General features: G+C 48.6%; 1 protein-coding gene across 1 annotated transcript in view; it reads left to right on the forward strand.

Annotated features, from left to right (window-relative positions):
• Nucleotides 1–16,857, forward strand: part of Nmnat3 (nicotinamide nucleotide adenylyltransferase 3) — a 116,069-nt gene extending 99,212 nt beyond the window's left edge. Inside the window, exons 3-5 of the mRNA XM_038324328.2 lie at nt 3,832–4,015; nt 8,319–8,398; nt 15,464–16,857. Of these exons, the coding sequence (XP_038180256.1) occupies nt 3,832–4,015; nt 8,319–8,398; nt 15,464–15,867 (668 nt within the window). The 3' untranslated portion in view covers nt 15,868–16,857. The remainder of the gene's footprint in view (nt 1–3,831; nt 4,016–8,318; nt 8,399–15,463) is intronic.
• Nucleotides 16,858–17,466: the final 609 nt, after the last annotated feature.

The following is a 17,466-nucleotide window of genomic DNA, read 5'->3' on the forward strand; positions in this document are numbered from 1 at the left end:
AGAAATAACTAGCAACCAGAACCCATCCATACAAAGGTAAGACAAGGCCAACATGGTGGCACACACCTTTAATCCCAGCACTCAGAAGGCAGAGGCAGGTCAGTATCTGTGAATTCCAGACTAGCCTGATCTACGTAGTGAGTGTCAGGCTAGCTTGGTATACATAGTAAGTTCCAGGCTAGTCAAGGCTACAGAGTGAGACCCAATCTCAAAGAATTATGTGCATAAACAAATATTTAAATACACTAATAAATCATACTTCATTTGGGACTTAAGAGATGGCTATAAATGGCTTAAAGCACTAACTGTTCTTGCAGACATTTCCAGTACCCACAACTGCCTGTGGGTCTAGCTCCATGGCACCTAATGCCCTTTATGGCTTCTACAGGTTTTTGCACACACGTGGTTCTCATATTCTCCTACAGGCAAGCTCGCTCTCTCTCTCTCTCTCTCTCTCTCTCTCTCTCTCTCTCTCTCTCTCTCTCTCTTCACACACACACACACACATAAATAAATAAATAAATCTTAAAATAATAATAAGATATCTTTCCTTAACTGAGATTGTTTCAGGAATGCAGTGTTTGTTAGTTTGTAATTACAAAATTAATCATAAAGCTGGAGAGATGGCTCAGTAGTTAAGAACACTGCCTGCTCTTCCAGAGGACCCGGGTTCAATTCCCATATGGGAGCTCACAAGTGTCTGTAACTCCAGTTCCTGGAGATCCAACACCCTCACACAGGCCTACATGCAGGCAAAACACCAATGCACATAAAATAAATAAACCTTCAATTCTAGATGGAAAAGCTATTATTCATTAAGACAGAAACAAAAGAAAAGAAAATCGGTGCTATTCCCATGTAGTAACTGACCAGCAGAGAAAAACCACACAATAGTTTGTGAAGGGTGACAGAATATTTTAAAAACTTGTACACTCACTGTGCTGGCTGCTTTTATGTCAACTTGAAACAAGATAAAATCATCTGAGGGGAAGGAACCTCATTTAGAAAATGCCTCCACAAGACCAGGCTGTAGGCAGACCTGTAGAATATTTTCTTAATTGGGATTGATGGGGGAGGGTCCAGTTCATTGTGGGTGGTGCCATCCCTTGTCTAATATTCTGGGGTTCTATAAGAAAGCAGTCTGAGCAAGCTATGAGGAGCAAGCCAGTAAGCAGCACCCCTCCATAGCCTCTGCATCAGCTCCTGCCTCCAGACTCCTGCCCTGCTTGAGTTCCTTCAGTGATGAACAGCGATATGGAAGTATAATTAGAACGAGCCCTTTCCTCCCCAAGTGGCTTTGGTCGTGGTGTTTCGTCACAGCAATAGAAACCCTAAGACTCATCTTAATCTGGAAGGCACAAGGAAAGTCTCTTAGCATAGCATCGTCGGAGTGCACAGGCTTGGTCAGTTGCCCTTGTTTCAGGAACTTAACATGCCAGTTAGTCTCTCATCAGTTAAATTCCATATAGGCGTCCAAGGTCCTTAGCCAATACCCACTGTTAACCAGCTCAGCCTACTCCCTTCCCATCAGCCTCCCCTTCTGTCTGGCTTCCCTTTCATTGGCCACACAGCACTGCAGAGTCACAGAGGGCTGTGCCACCCGGGCACATCCCATCACTCACCAACCCCGCCTCGGTCCAGACTCCCTCTGGCCTAGTTTGCTTCCTTTTGCTGTGATAAACACTATGACCAGAAGCAACTCGAAGGAGGAAGCAGTTTATATTTCTTCTCGATTTGAGTCCGTCACTGAGGGAAGCCAGGGCAGGAACGCAATCTGAGTAGAATTGTGAGTTTGCTTTAAAAAAGAAGCAAGTTTCTCAAGGTGGGAACCTAGAGGCAGGAACTGAAACAGAGACCGTGGAGGAGCACTGCTTACCGACTTGTTCTCATCCAGCCTGCTTTCCTGTGCCGCCTGGACCACCTGCCCAGGAGTAACACTGCCCAGTGGACTGGGCCTTCCCATAGCAAACGTTTAATCAAGGAAATGTCCCACAGACTTGCTTCAGTCCAGTGTGATAGTTTATAGCAAGCTTTTTTTTTTTCTTGTCAGACTGTCTTGGACTGCCAGACCACAAATAATGACATGGAGACTCATGTATTAATTATGAAAGCTTGGCTTTAGCTTACACTTTTTCCCAACTAATCTTATAACTTAAATTAACCTGTTTTTATTAATCCCATGTCCTACCACGTGGCTTTTGCCTTTTCTCAATACAGCACATCCTACTTGTTCTGAGTCTGCTGGCAAAATCTGCATGCCTGGATCCCTCCTCCTCTTCCTCCCTCTCCCTGGGAACACCAGCTACCCTCTCCTGCCTGGATCCCTCCTCCTCTTCCTCCCTCTCCCTGGGAATCCCACCTACCCTCTCCTGCCTGGATCCCTCCTCCTCTTCCTCCCTCTCCCTGGGAATCCCACCTACCCTCTCCTGCCTGGATCCCTCCTCCTCTTCCTCCCTCTCCCTGGGAACACCAGCTACCCTCTCCTGCCTGGCTCCCTCCTCCTCTTCCTCCCTCTCCCTGGGAATCCCACCTACCCTCTCCTGCCTGGATCCCTCCTCCTCTTCCTCCCTCTCCCTGGGAACACCAGCTATCCTCTCCTGCCTGGCTCCCTCCTCCTCTTCCTCCCTCTCCCTGGGAATCCCACCTACCCTCTCCTGCCTGGATCCCTCCTCCTCTTCCTCCCTCTCCCTGGGAACACCAGCTACCCTCTCCTGCCTGGATCCCTCCTCCTCTTCCTCCCTCTCCCTGGGAATCCTACCTACCCTCTCCTGCCTGGATCCCTCCTCCTCTTCCTCCCTCTCCCTGGGAACACCAGCTACCCTCTCCTGCCTGGATCCCTCCTCCTCTTCCTCCCTCTCCCTGGGAATCCCACCTACCCTCTCCTGCCTGGATCCCTCCTCCTCTTCCTCCCTCTCCCTGGGAATCCCACCTACCCTCTCCTGCCTGGATCCCTCCTCCTCTTCCTCCCTCTCCCTGGGAATCCCACCTACCCTCTCCTGCCTGGATCCCTCCTCCTCTTCCTCCCTCTACCTGGGAATCCCACCTACCCTCTCCTGCCTGGCTCCCTCCTCCTCTTCCTCCCTCTCCCTGGGAATCCCACCTACCCTCTCCTGCCTGGATCCCTCCTCCTCTTCCTCCCTCTCCCTGGGAATCCCACCTACCCTCTCCTGCCTGGCTCCCTCCTCCTCTTCCTCCCTCTCCCTGGGAACACCAGCTACCCTCTCCTGCCTGGCTCCCTCCTCCTCTTCCTCCCTCTCCCTGGGAACACCAGCTACCCTCTCCTGCCTGGATCCCTCCTCCTCTTCCTCCCTCTCCCTGGGAACACCAGCTACCCTCTCCTGCCTGGCTGTTGATCACTCATCTTTTTGTTACATCAGTCACCGTGACACGTCTTCACAGTATACAAAAAGATTATCCCACAAAGAGGTTCCCTCTTCCCAGATGACTTTAATTTGTGTCAAGTTGCCAAAGACTAGCCAGCATTTCCTCCCTTTGTTTTCCAACCCAGAATCCTCTTCTTGGGATAAGACTAAACAAATACAATGTCCTACACAAAGGCACCTCATGATGTTCATCAAACGCATCCTGATGCGATTTGTCCTATGATCTGCTGCCCTAGCCCCCACCTCACAGCTTCCTCTCAATAAAATACCATTCTAAGTTGTTGAAGCACAGGGTCACTGGCCCTTGCTTGCAAGCCCTAGGTCTGCCAGGAGGCCGTGTCTGCTCACATGCAGGATGAGGTGTAAACACTGAGCACCAGCCTACGCTGTGCTGCCAGGTGGCAAGTGTCTTTCCTCATGCATGGCGTCCCCATTCTCCCTTGCCTAGGACTGTACCAGGTGGTCGAGGGCATCATCTCACCTGTCAATGACAGCTATGGAAAAAAAGACCTGGTGGCTTCCCATCACCGAGTAGCCATGGCCCGGCTGGCCCTGCAGACATCTGACTGGATTCGGGTGGACCCGTGGGAGAGCGAGCAGGCCCAGTGGACGGAAACGGTGAAGGTGCTGAGGTAACAGGAGTTGTGTCTTTTTGTAATAACAAATGCAGACTGGCAGGATGGGACAGATTGCTGAGGTGACCCCAGCCAGGACTTCGTAGCTAAGACCAGAGAAATGCCTCTGCTTCCAGAGAGAGAGACCTGCAGAGTCATGTTTTCAGGAGGGTCCCTGGGCAAAAATGAATGAGCAGCTTCTGGCCTTGGGGACATTCTTGATTCCAAGGACTCCAGCATCAGGCCCACTGTTACCATTTAGCAGCTCTGTGACCTTGAACATGTGACTTAACCTCTCTGAGACCTCTTTATCACTTGCAAAATGAAGACAGTATAATTGAAAGATTTTTAAAACAACTTTTCTGTCCTAGAACCAACCCATCGCCTTCGGTACTTGGGGCCTTAACTTCTCGCCATTGACAAATTTGAAAACTGAACCTATATAATAACCATCTTTTCTTCTTGTTTGCTAAACATAGACTAATGTAGAAGGGAAGGGCTTGGGAAGGGCTTATTTTAAAAGCATAGATAGTCAATAGATAGATTATCTTTTGTCTTTTGAATTCTTAGTAGTGTTCAGCATAGTCGGCACAGCCATTTGAAATCCCTGGACCAGCCCTGTGCATCAGGGCAGCAGGTCACTGCCCTGGTTACCGAGGGGAGTAAGGCGGGCCTGCTTCATCACTGGTTACAGCTGCTCTGCTAGAAGACGCTGTAGGGCTGTGACCTGTGCAGTCACACAGGTCCTACACCTTCTGTAGGGAAAGGACCACAGAGCATTCAGCGGCTCCAGTGCCATCTTAGAACCTGCTGCCAAACTGATAGGACTGTGTTTAGTAACCGTGTGGATGCATGACCTCTTCTTTTCAACCCTCCATTGGGATAAGCCAACTCTCACACTCACACATACACCTAGAACATCCTTTTAAAATGTGCCTTTCTCACCACTCACTTCTCCAGGCTGAGAACAGAAGCAAGCCAGCAGATTATCCAGCAAACCACTTAGCTTTCGTCAGTACTCAGTGACTAGGCCCTTCTCCCTCTCCCTAGGAGAGCCACAGTTGCCTGGGACGTAGGCTTTGAAGCCACATTTGACTGAATGACTTGATGAAAGTGAGTTAGCCTCCCTGAACCTCAGTCCCTCCCCCAGTAAAATAAGAATAGCAGCACCTAGCTCACAGGACACCATGTGGGTTTGATGAGATGGTGCAGGCAAGTCAGCTGGTGGGTGGTAGGTGCTGACTAATGCCACCTGCCTCCCTACAGCTCTACTGCTGGCTGTGGTTTGTCCTCGAATCCAGAAAACCGTTCACAGACACAGAGGTGATGGCACAGCAATTCCGTGTCACTACCACTCCTGCTGCAGATTGCCCGTGTGCGCAGAGCCACCGCCAAGCACTCATCCTCCTCTTTCCCTATGCCCTTTGCTCAATGCTTCTGGACACTGGACACACAGGGGACATCCTAGGTCCACCACCCATGTCCCACCCACCCATGTTGCCATCTCACCAGTCTGGGTGACGAGGGGAATGATCCAGCATTGCAGCCACTCCTGGTGGTTCTAATAGCTATCTAGGCTTGAATTCCACAGCTTCAGTCACTGAATGAGAGAATCAGGATTCTGATCAGTGTTGAGATCCACTTAAAGAGCAATTGACACATGGTCACAACCATGCCTGCCAAAATCACTTGGAAAACTTTCTTTAAGGTTCTCTCCCGGGCCAGGGCTTTCAGCTCGCTGGCATGGACACTAACCGCAGGCATCTATTTCAGGGTCCCAGATGATTTATGCTGTGCTGTTGTGCTTGAGACTTAGCCAACAGAGTCAACAGTTTCTTTCAACAGATAGCTGATTAAGACGTTTTTAAAAGGTTAAAATCAGGCTAAAATTGTAAAGTCAAGTGGTTTTAGGATCGTGGTAGAACTCACCTGAACATCTGCTGCATTTAGTGTCCTCTTGGTGTGGTCACAGTGGATTTACAACACGGCATTTCAAAGGTCACTGTGCTATCAGCTCACTCAGGGACTCAGTGGAGACTGTATTCTGATTATGTCGGCATTTTTGCCAGTGCCATAAAGTCTCGGCCAACTTTAATGAGAGAGCCTTTGGTACTGGGCGTGTCACTTTCTTACTCACAGTGGGAAATAACTAGAAGAAACTGTTCAGTGGAAATCGTCTTTTTCCTCACACTCTGAAAGTTTCCAGCCCTCAGCCAGCATTGCTATCTCCGCCCCATCGTGGGGTAGGACATCAAGGTGGAGGGGTGTGGTGGAGCCCAACTAACTCATCTCCCAGTGGCCAGGAAGCAGAGAGACAGGAGCCCAGAATAAGGCCCAGGTCCCCAAGGTCATCTCGCCGAGTGACCTACTCTCTCCAGCTAGACCTCACCTTCCAGAGCTTCAGCCATCCCCTAAGAATGCCATCGACTCACAAACCTGCCAGCAGCCGGCACTGGGTAGGTGAGAGCCCATCTTTTAGTGACTAGATCTACAGCTGAGGCCCAGGCCTTCAACACACAAGCCTTAGAGAGTACACTTAGTCACCAGCCACAACAGTAACTTTTCCCCATGTTGTGGAAAAGGCCTTAGTCACAGTGCCACTTCATGAAGTCCATCCGCCACCCCCATCACCTCACAAACCCACTACAAAGATGACTAATGTCTTCATTCTACAGATGAGAAGCTGGAGGCTCAAAGATGCTCAGATGATCACAGTCACACAGCGAATAACAGATGAAGCACCAGCCCCTAGGCTCTGAAACCATACCAGAGCCAGCCTCTAAAACAGAGGTCCTCAACCTGTGGGTCATGGCCCCTTAGGGGGTCAGATGACCCTTTCACAGGGGTCACCTAGGACCATCAGCAAGCACAGATATCTACATTATGACTCGTAACAGTAGTAAAATTACACTTATGAAGTAGCAATGAGAATAATGCTATGGTTGTGGGTCAGCACGCCATGAGACGCTGCATGAAAGGGCCGCAGCATTAGGAAGGTTGAGAGCCACTGCTCTGAACAATGATGCTGACTGGGAGTTTGAGGTGACTGACTTTCTCTTGCCATAGCTGCCCTTCGCTGGGGCTTCCCTAGGCTAGCAAGAAGCCATGCTGTTAGGGTCAGTTTAGAGACCTAGGACTGGGCACACTGGCATACCCCTCAGGCAGGCAGCAAAGAGCCAGCCAGGACCACTACCACCCCAAGGAACGGAGTCCTGGAAGAAATGGCCTCTCTCAGGCACAGCCGTGACAGTGCTCCGTCGAGGTCAGGGACGGTGGAAGATAAATTGGCTCACACAGGAGTGATGAGGTTACCTGTGTTTGGTGAGAGAAGGAAGTGCCTGAGTCTCAATTTGAAAATAGATTGCTTAAAATTGAACATGTCAAATTTGCATAAGTCCGATCATCCCTAACATGCTCTGCAGCTTGGTTTGGATTAACTCCCTTCATCTTCATAACTCCCCATTGTGGGTGGCACTGCCGTCACTCCCCATTTGCACACGAGGACCCATCCGTGCTGACTGAGACTTGAAGTCATTCATTAGGGTGACAGCCGGCAGTGTGGGGGGTTGGGATCCAATCCCAGCTGTCTCTCTCCAAGCCCAGGCTCTTAGCCACCACACATAGCATTCTAAAACACACCTTTATGATCAGAGTGCATTCTGGAGCCAGGTGGAGGCCACACCTTGCCAGGACTTACTGTACGTAGCTCATTCACCTTCAGAACCCTGAAATCAGGCATTACCACTTACTGCTTTCCAAAGAAAAATGCATGTTCAAACTTACATTTGTCTGTTTTTTGTTTGGGGAGGGTTGTTGTTTTGTTTGTCTTTTGGTTTTTTGAGACAGGGTTTCTCTGTGTTGCTCTGGCTGTTCTGAAACCCACTATGTAGACCAGACTGGCCTCAAATTCACAGAGATCCACCTGCCCTTGCTTTCTGAGTGCTAGGATTAAAGGTGTACGCCACCACCCGGTTTACCTCTGTCTGTTTTGAGAGCCGCTGCCTTGGGCACCTACTCAACACTAACACCTGTGTTTCCAATAGGGCATTGCTGAGATGCACGGGGGGGCGGGGCAGCATCAGGCTGCCTGCTTCCACCCAGTTTGTGCAGAATGTGGTAAAGTGAACGGAATAGGACTCTCCGTGGCATCTGCTTCCTGTCTTACCCCTGGAGCACTGCCTGACACATGGAGGATCCTCCATATTCAGGGAATGGTCTAAGATGTGTAGGAGCAAGTCTTAAATTCTGAGACTCTGGGATGATGTTGGGGGGGGGGGGGTCTAGAATACAGCACACCTGAGCCCTTGTGTTTACACAACAGGCACCATCACAGCGAGCTGCTCAAATCCTCAGCCCAGATGGAAGACCCAGACCCCAGCAAAACACCATCAGCCTCCGCAGGTGAGTGCCAACTCCCTTGTCTACAATGGGATTCAGGTGAAGACTGATGAACCTATGGGGTTTGTCCAACCCTCTCAGCATGAACTAGAACCTGAGACCTGCCTGGTGGTGTATGGAGATGATAGATAGAGAGAGAGAGAGAGAGAGAGAGAGAGAGAGAGAGAGAGAGAGAGAGAGAGAGATCTCCAAGGTCAAAAGGTCAGTTTGAACACCCTGCTTTCCCCACTGCCACCCCAACCCCATTAATTGTGCTAATTTGAGATTACTTCCCAGAGGAGTTTAACCACCCTGTGACTTGTGCTCGTGACATGAATTACAGTGAAGGCCACACAGGGACAAACTGGTGACTGGTGCTGGGGTTCTTTATAAACCTTAGCCTTTTGAGTTGAAAAGGATAAGGTTTGGACGAGAGACTAACAGTTCCTAGCAGCCACTCAAAGAAAGAAGCTTAGTTTTAGGGGCACTTGGGGCTCTCTTGGTTTATCTTCTTAAACTGGAAACCCTGAGCTCTACTTTCTCTTCTCCTGCTTGGTAGAGGCAAGTCCTGTGATTTCACAGTGTGCAAAGCCCCGGTGTCAAGGGTCAAAGGCGTGGCTCTCTCCTGCAAATACTCAGGAGTGTAGGATGGGTGTGGGAAGGAAGGATGTAACATAAGCTGGGAGTCACTGACCCCACTGGCTGAAATTCCAGCAGGCCAGATGCGTGTAGTTCAGGGTTCCCAACTCTAGTTGGTGAACACTTTCATAGGAAAAGGGTTCCAGACTTCCAAGGGTAGCTGCACCTCAAACAGATCTTCACTGCAGGCTTTTCGTTGTGTCTTAGTGAGAAAAGGACAGGGTCTACCACTTTTTAACCATGGCACTCTTATGGTGTCTGCTGGTTCTCAGAATTCTGAGAATACTCCCAAATACACCTCGGAAAGGACTTGAGGATGTCCCCAGGTCCTAAAGTTGCCATGGAGCCCTCAGATGCTGATCAAAGATTATACACAGCAGAATTACCATGAGTCTTGTTAGAAATAAGAATTGCCAGATCACTCCCCAGACCTCCCTGAGTGGAAAGGACGCCAATAGTGTGATGCTTGGTACTCAGAAATAGAATGTATACCAGGATGACAGTCTAAGAAGGAGTTGCAGGGCCGCCAGTATAATCCTTACACATAATATATACTGTATTCCTCTGACCTGTCCTCCTAGCCTGTGTGGGCTCCTCCATTTCCAGCCCCAGATGTGGACCATAGACAGGATGCCCTCTGCACATCATAGACACAATGCTATGTCCTTTCTGCATCTCCTTCTACAAAGTCCTACATAATGTTGGTGGATGCTTATGAGATCCAGGCTCTGAGCTCGGGGGGGTGGGGTGCTCCAACAGCCCAGCCAATGCCTTGAGCTGTACACAGGCTATGGGGTAGAGAGAAATGCAGGCATTAGTGTGAATGGCTGTTGTGTGTAGGAGCAGACAGCCACACCCATGTGCACAGGACCAGTGGGCTGTGGAGGTTAGAACATTTCAAGGCAGCCAAGACATAAGAGCAGGAATGTGTTGCCATGGGACACAAAAGACCTAGGATACTGTATCAGGGACTCCAGGGAGAGGCTGGGCAGCCAGAGGCAAACAGGATGGCATACTGAACCATAGCTCTTGGATTGCCTCTCTGCAGGTGCTCACAGAACCCATTCTGCTCTGCTTGGAACCAACTCCTCCCCTTCAGAAACTGCCTGTCCTCAGAGGCATTCAGAACCCATATTCCCAGTGAAGCCTTAGCTGCTAAATTTATGACTTCACCCTCTATCAGAGCCTCCCCCACATCCGTTCCCTCTTCATTTCTCTGGGGTTCCCATCCCAAAGACCCTATGTTTGGTTTCTTGTCCACCTGCCTCAGGCTCGCAGACGTTGGATGTAAAGGTGTTTCCCACCATGTCTCGCTTTTGTTGCTGTTTGTGTTATAAACCGGATCTCACTATGTAGCCCTGGCCTGACTCTGCCTTCCCAGTGCTGAGATTAAAGGCGTGCACTAACATACCTGCTGCCCACCCCCATTTTCAAAACTATTTTATTAATTCTCAAGAATTTCATACCTTGTATCTTGAACATATTTATCTTCCTCACCCATCTCCTCCCAGACCCACTCCCCCATTTCATACCCACAAAACTTTTTGTCCTCATTTTTTTAAACCCATGAAGTGGAGCTAGAGAGATGGTTCAGCCATTAAGAGCACTTACTGTTCATGCAGAAGACTGGGATTTGGTTCCCAGCACCCACATGGCTGCTCACAACTGCCTGTAACTCCAGTTTCAGGGGAAGTGATTCCTTTTCTGACCTCAGAAGGCTCTTTCACACGCATGGTGCACATACATGCACTTAGGCACATATATGCACATAAAATAAGATACTTTTAAAAACAGCAAGCCCGTTAGTGATGCCCATGTCATCTTAAGTGTGTAGCCATCCACTGGAGCACATTAGACTACCAGGGGCCACACCCTTATAGACCACCAACTCTCCCTGTCAGTAGTAGCTTCGCAGTTAGGTGTGGAACTGCAAGCCCGCCTGCCCCTCCATGCTGACGTTTGTCTGGCTTGAGCTTGCACAGGACTTGTGCACACAGTAGCAATACCTGTGAGTTCATGTGTGCGCCTGCCCTGCCGTGTCTGCCAAACCCTGTTTGTTTGTGGTCATCCACTGCCTCTGTCAATTTTGCTGTCCCATCTTCTAAAATGAACCCCGAGTCTTGGGAGGAGGGGTGTGTGATAATAGATACTCCTTCTAAGGCTGAACATTCCACAGTCTCTTACTTGACCAGTCTTGACCAGTTGTGAGTCTCTGTGTTAATCACCATTTTCTGCAAAACAGAAGCTTCTCTAATGAGGGTGGAGAGATGCACTAATCTATGGGCATAATGAGACATCATTAGGAGCTGGTTTAACACTGTGTCCCATTGGCAGAGTAATAGCAATAGCTTCTCCCCTAGGGCTCTCTGACCTATCTGCCATAGGTACTTGGCCCCCAATAAATACCTAGCCACACACACACCCCTTTTTTTTACTTTTAATCTTGTGACAGGGTCTCACTTAAAGGTCAGCTTGGACAACTTAATGAGACCCTTATATCCAAGGCAGGCCTTGAACTTGCAATCTCCGTCTCAGCCCCTTGAATAGCTGAGCTTGCAGGCCTATACCATCATGTCTAACGAGCACAGCAGATTTTACAATGGCAGAAAATAAAAGCAACTAAGAATTTAAATATAGAGGAACGCTGAGTAAATTACACTGTATGCATCGAAAGAATCCGCACCCGAAGTTTCAAGGAGATGGAGAAACCCTGGGGAAGTGAGCGAGCCATCATATGATCGTGTGTGCATAACTTCAGAGGGAAACAAGCGCAATCCCGTACTGTTGCTGTGTCTCACTCAATATGGAAACCTGCGAAAATGCTCCAAAATGTTGATGGCTGTGGAAGCAGAGTCAGCCTGATGGATTGCTGTTGTTGTTTTCAGTTTCCAACACTTACAGCTTCCATATGTTCCGTCGGGAACATACATTTCATGTTCATCATCAGAAAAGGAAAAAAATTAAAAATGAACATTTTCAAACAGGAAGGTGGGCTTTTCTCAGCATAAGCTTGGATTTTGATGGGACAGCACATATGTTACCAGTGACATACTTGTTTCTAAGGGGCACTTGGGGAGCTGTGTGTTTTATTGTACGTTGTCACAGTCTGGGATGGCAGATTGCATGCTGAACTCAGCACTGGTGCAGCCAGATCTGAACCTCATTGTCACTTCTGTAACTGGCAGCCTCCTTGGACTCACCTGTCCTCATGGATTGCTGTGATCCTGGCTGCTCGGGTGGCACACCTCAGGGCCTTTAACAACAGCCTGTCTTTGGTCTGTAAGGGTGGCCCTGCCCTGGACTGATAGGGCTGAGCCTGGCTCAGAAAACTCTCTTTGTGTAAAAACAGCAAGTGCCCAATCTTGTGCCTATTTCACTGGAGATGGTTAGTTTGGGTGCTAACTGTCAAGTGTCATTCCTGGGTTCAGCTCTGTTGCCCTCCTATGTAGATCTCCCATGATGTGCCAGTTGCATGTCATCATCTATGGCTGTAGTCTTACCTCTCAGCTGACAGGCTTTCTCTCCACCTGTCATTTCCTGTCCCTTCCAGGGGGCCTTTACTATCCCCTCTTACAGCTGAAGAAATGGGCCCACAGACAAGGTCACTTTCCCAGGGTCCCAGGAAATCTGAAACGTACACCCAAGACTGACTCGTCATGAGACTCATGCTTGTCAATGCCATCGACTTAGGACACCAAACACTCAGGCTCCTAGGTTCTAAGCTATTTTCCCTGCAGCTTGTAAAAGCTTAACCCATCTGCTTGTCAGAGTCTGCAGCTACATCAGAGTGGACTGCTCACCAGATACCCACAGACCTCCCACTTACATCACTGTGTGACTGTCAGGCAAGTCACACTGGCAACCTTTATTTAGTTTTCATTGTTTATTTGGTGGGGAGTAGTGCCTGCACATATGTCTGTACGCCATGCAGTGCTGTTCCCACAGGGGCCAGAAGAGGGCGTTAGATCCCCTTAGAACTGGAGTTAGAGACAGTTGTAAGCCACTCTATGGGTGCTGAGAGTAAACCCTGGTCCTCTGGAAGAGCAGCCAGTATTCTTAACTGACGAGCATCGCTCCATCCCCCAGCCTTTATTCTTGAATTACATACTTGGACGTGGACACTTACTTGGTCTGTAGCATTTATATGAATGAATTTGAAGGGGCGCTATGAGCCCAGAGTTGTGGGCGGAGGCACTTGTAGCCATGAGAGTTGATCACTTCACTGTCTTGTCTCAGGGGATAACAGGGACTTTCCAACCTGACAGACGTGCCTTTGATTGAGGGGCAGAGCTCAATCCTTTCTAGTCACAGCTCAAAGTGAATATTATTTCTTTCTGTTGATATTAATGAATCCATGTCTAATGTGGAAGCTGAAATGTCAAAAATTTCGCCACAGAACTCACTAGGAGAAGCTGGGGAGAGGGCCACATGCTTGCTGTGCCAGTGTGAGGACATGGCTGTTCAGATCCTAACACCTATGTAAAAAGACAGGTGCAGCTGTGTATACCTGTAACCCTGGCCATGGGGGATGGGAAACAGGAATATTGCTAGGGCTTGCTGGCAGTGAGCCTAGCTCAGAAGTGATAAGCTCCAGGCCCTGCCTCAATGGAATAACACAAAGAAAGTAATAGAGAAAGAAATTCAACATCCCCTTCTGGTGTGTGCGCATGCATGCACACACACACACACACACACACACACACAAATACACAAAGAGGGGAAACAGTAGGAGAAGATAAAGTGTCTTGTCTACTCCATGACCTGTAGAAACAGTGGGTAGGCCCCAGGTCCCAGGAGATGCTGAATCAAATGAGTATCATTGAGCCAGTTGTTTGAAAGGCCAAACCCTGGTCTCTTACTATCCTGCAGTGATTCAATAAATAAGAATTAGAGCAAATCCTCACAGCTGTTGGAAAATACAAACCCATACCAAATTAGTAAAGCGTGAGTTACTGGATAATTTGTAGCACAACTTTATTGCTTTAGAAATAAGGAGAAAATTCATACTTATTAGATGGATATTTCTGCGGAGATGGAGAGATGCGTGGATAGGAAAATGGATTAGCGACTGAATGAAAAGCGGTTAAAACACAAGCTCTGCCAACCGTGGTCCTGTCTTATTGGATAAACTCATTCAGTGCTAAAACAGCCCCACAAGGTGAGCACTACTAACCTTCCCATTTGAAAGAACCGAGCCTGGGACATTTGGGGCTGTCTGTGGCCACCGAGAGCCTTGCAGGCACTAGTCTAAGAGTGTTCCAGTGTTACTGATTAGACCAGTGCTCTGAAGCTACAGCATTGGAAAAGTCCCTTTGTGTGATGACGTCTGCTGCTGTGAACAGTCCCTGGCCCAGGGCGGGGAGGCCGGGGTCAGCCCCATAGCAGCTGAACCCCAGAGACTGCCAGCCTCTCTTCTTTCCTGCTTATTTGTAAATCCATCCTTTGTGCATGACCGAAATCCTTCCAGCATCTCACTGTACCTTAGCAAACCCTTTATACCATGTTTTCCCCTAGTGTGTGGCAGCCTGGGATCTCTTCCTTGCCAAGTCTTCAGGGTAACAAAGATGGAAGGCCAGGCTTTGCCATCTTCTGAAATCAGTTCCCAGAAGTACCAGGGACACAGAATGTGCTTCTGGCATGGCATGGCTTTCCTGTTCAGATGAATGGTATTGCTACTCAGCTAATCCCTTCCTTCTGTAGTGTTCCCGGGCTTCCTGTTCGTGACGAACGTGCAGATTCTCACCAGCAGGCGGCAGCAGAACCCCGCAGCTACAGGTGCCCCACCTGGAAACTGGCTGCCAGTTTGCATTCATTCAGTCTTCCCAGCTGAGGTCATGAGCTCTCTCCTAGCCTCTCTGTGCCTTGGTTTCTCCCCTGCAGAGTGGGCACACCAGACCTACCTCGTATGTTTGTTCTGAGGGTCACATGTTACTACACACATTGTGTCTAGTAGTATACCATGCTAAGAACACAAACATGTTAACAGTGTTCTGTTAGAATAGACTCCACAAGGCTGCTGCACTGCCCATCTGTCCTGGAGCTTTGTCATACTGCAAATGAAAATGCAAAGGCCACCAGCTGGGATCGCAGAGACCGTGTTGTCTTCCAGAGAGCCTGTTGATGGTGAAATGACGAAATGTCATGAGGTTTTGTAGGAAAATGCTGGGTCCTCGGGGCTTATACTAAAGGGCTGAAATGGATGCTGGGTGGTGGCTTCTCCAGAGCTCACATCTTCTTTAAAAGTCTCATCAGATAATGGATGTCTGGGGACAGCATGGTCTCCTCTGGGACGCTCTCTGCCCTGGTCCAAAGCAACCACAGACAGACCTCTGTAGTCGTAGCGCTGACTGCTAAAAGGCAGAATCCTTTTTCTTAGCTTGACACTTTGTTGATGTTAAACAAAATGATGTTGCCGAAATCATGACTTATAATGTTGTTGTATCGCTTCAGATTCCTGTAACTTCCCTGGGATCCGCCCTTGTTCTGCAGCACGCCCCGAACTGAAACTCCTCTGTGGGGCGGATGTCCTGAAGACCTTCCACACCCCCAACCTCTGGAAAGACGAGCACATCCGGGAGATAGTGGAGAAGTTTGGCTTGGTGTGTGTGAGCCGGCGCGGGCATGACCCGAAAGCGTACATCTTGGACTCGCCCATCCTCCACCAGTTCCAGCACAACATCCACCTGGCCAGGGAGCCCATTCAGAACGAGATCAGTGCCACATATGTTAGGAAAGCCTTGGGCCAAGGGCAGAGCGTGAAGTACCTCATCCCTGACGCTGTCATCGCCTACATCAGGGACCATGGCCTCTACAGCAGTGGCAGTCCCTGGAAAGGAAGAGAAAACACTAGCTAGAGCGCCTCCTGAAGAATGGGCAGTCAAGGGCTTTGTTTGGCTTTGGGGTCTGTGTTTCCCTTTCTGTTTGTTTTGTTTCTACCATGGCAATGCCATGGGTGACTTCCTGCTGCAGGAAGAGATTTTTTTTCTGTGGCTGGGACAGAGCAACTGAAATGGCTTGTCGGGTCTTCAGATTAGGCAAAACCTCTCTGTCTTTGAGGAGACCTGCTTACTTGGTGCAAATTGTAGTTAGAGGAAGCACACTGATGCTATTTTGAACACGGCAGTCCCCTGAGGGGTTGGATCACAGTTGCCCTCTGCATTTAAAAAAAAAAAAAACTCAGGCCAGATGCAGCATGGTGGTCTTGATTGGCAGGATTTGACAGGGTGCTAATTACTGAACAGGGGGCCTTTGCAACATCCTTCTTTCAAACAGAATAATACTAAGTGAGGATTCAGAAATCTGGACACAGTGCATCATTGATTTCCAGTGTAGTCTCTCTTACCAGCCATGGCCTGTCGGCGTGTCTGCCTCTCTGTCTGCCTATCTGCCTGTGGTGTAGCATAAAAAATTTTTGACCACGTTCTTTCTATTTTGTAGCTAAGCAATATATGTAAGATTGTGTGTGTGTGTGTGTGTGTGTGTGTGTGTGTGTGTGTGTGTGTGTGTGTGTGTGCGTGACTATGAGGAGAAATCAGGACCTCAGAGTTCCTGAAGATGGAGTCACCTGATGTGGATGCTGGGAACCAAACCGTCCTATGGAAGAGCAGCAAAGGCTCTTCACCACTGAGCCATCTCTCCAGCCCCTCAAGCAATATTTTTGATACAGAAAGTATTTTTACACTGCTATCCTCTAAACACCAGGGTTCCCAATATCCTGATTTCTAAAGAGGAACTGAAGTAAAGCAGATGCCTAGCTGTTTTAGAAGCTCTTTTGAATGTTTTATGACTGCCTGACTGTTTGAATATTGGCAAAAGGATAAATAATAAATTGACATCAAAAAGTACTAATGAAAAGTTTCTTTTTTTCTTTGTTATATTATTAATGCCCAGTGTTCCAGCTGTTGCTCCTCTTTTTAGCTGCTCTGAAATTTGCTCCTGTTCCAATCTAAGTGGCGTGAATTTAAAAGTTTGTGTCCTAAGTACTAGAAGTAGAGAAATGTCCTAGTCAGATTAGCACAGCCTAAAGTCCCCCAGAGGTCATTTCAATTGAAGGATTATCCAGATCCGAATTTGGCCTGTGGACGCATTTTGGAAGCAGGTGTCTTGACAGTTAACTAATGAAGTGTTCAGCCCACTCTGGGCAACATCATTCCCTAGGCTGGTATTCCTAAACTGTATAAAAAGAAGGTAGCTGAACATGAGTTTAAGCAAGCCAGCAAGCAGCCTGCCTCCATGGTTTCTGCTTCAAATTCCTGCCTTGACTTCCCTCAGTGGCAGACTGTTACCTGGAAGTATAAAATGAAATTACCCCTTTCTTCTCTAATTTGCTTTTGGTCTGAGTGTTTGATTGCAGCAGCAGAGATGGAACTGGAGAAGGGAAGGAATGGCTTCTCAGCATAACCTGATTTCTAACCTAAAGCAGGGAACTGTGGTTTTGTTACTGTGCACCCTAA

Source organism: Arvicola amphibius, chromosome 3 (assembly GCF_903992535.2).
Source record: "Arvicola amphibius chromosome 3, mArvAmp1.2, whole genome shotgun sequence".
Classification (NCBI taxonomy): domain Eukaryota; kingdom Metazoa; phylum Chordata; class Mammalia; order Rodentia; family Cricetidae; genus Arvicola; species Arvicola amphibius.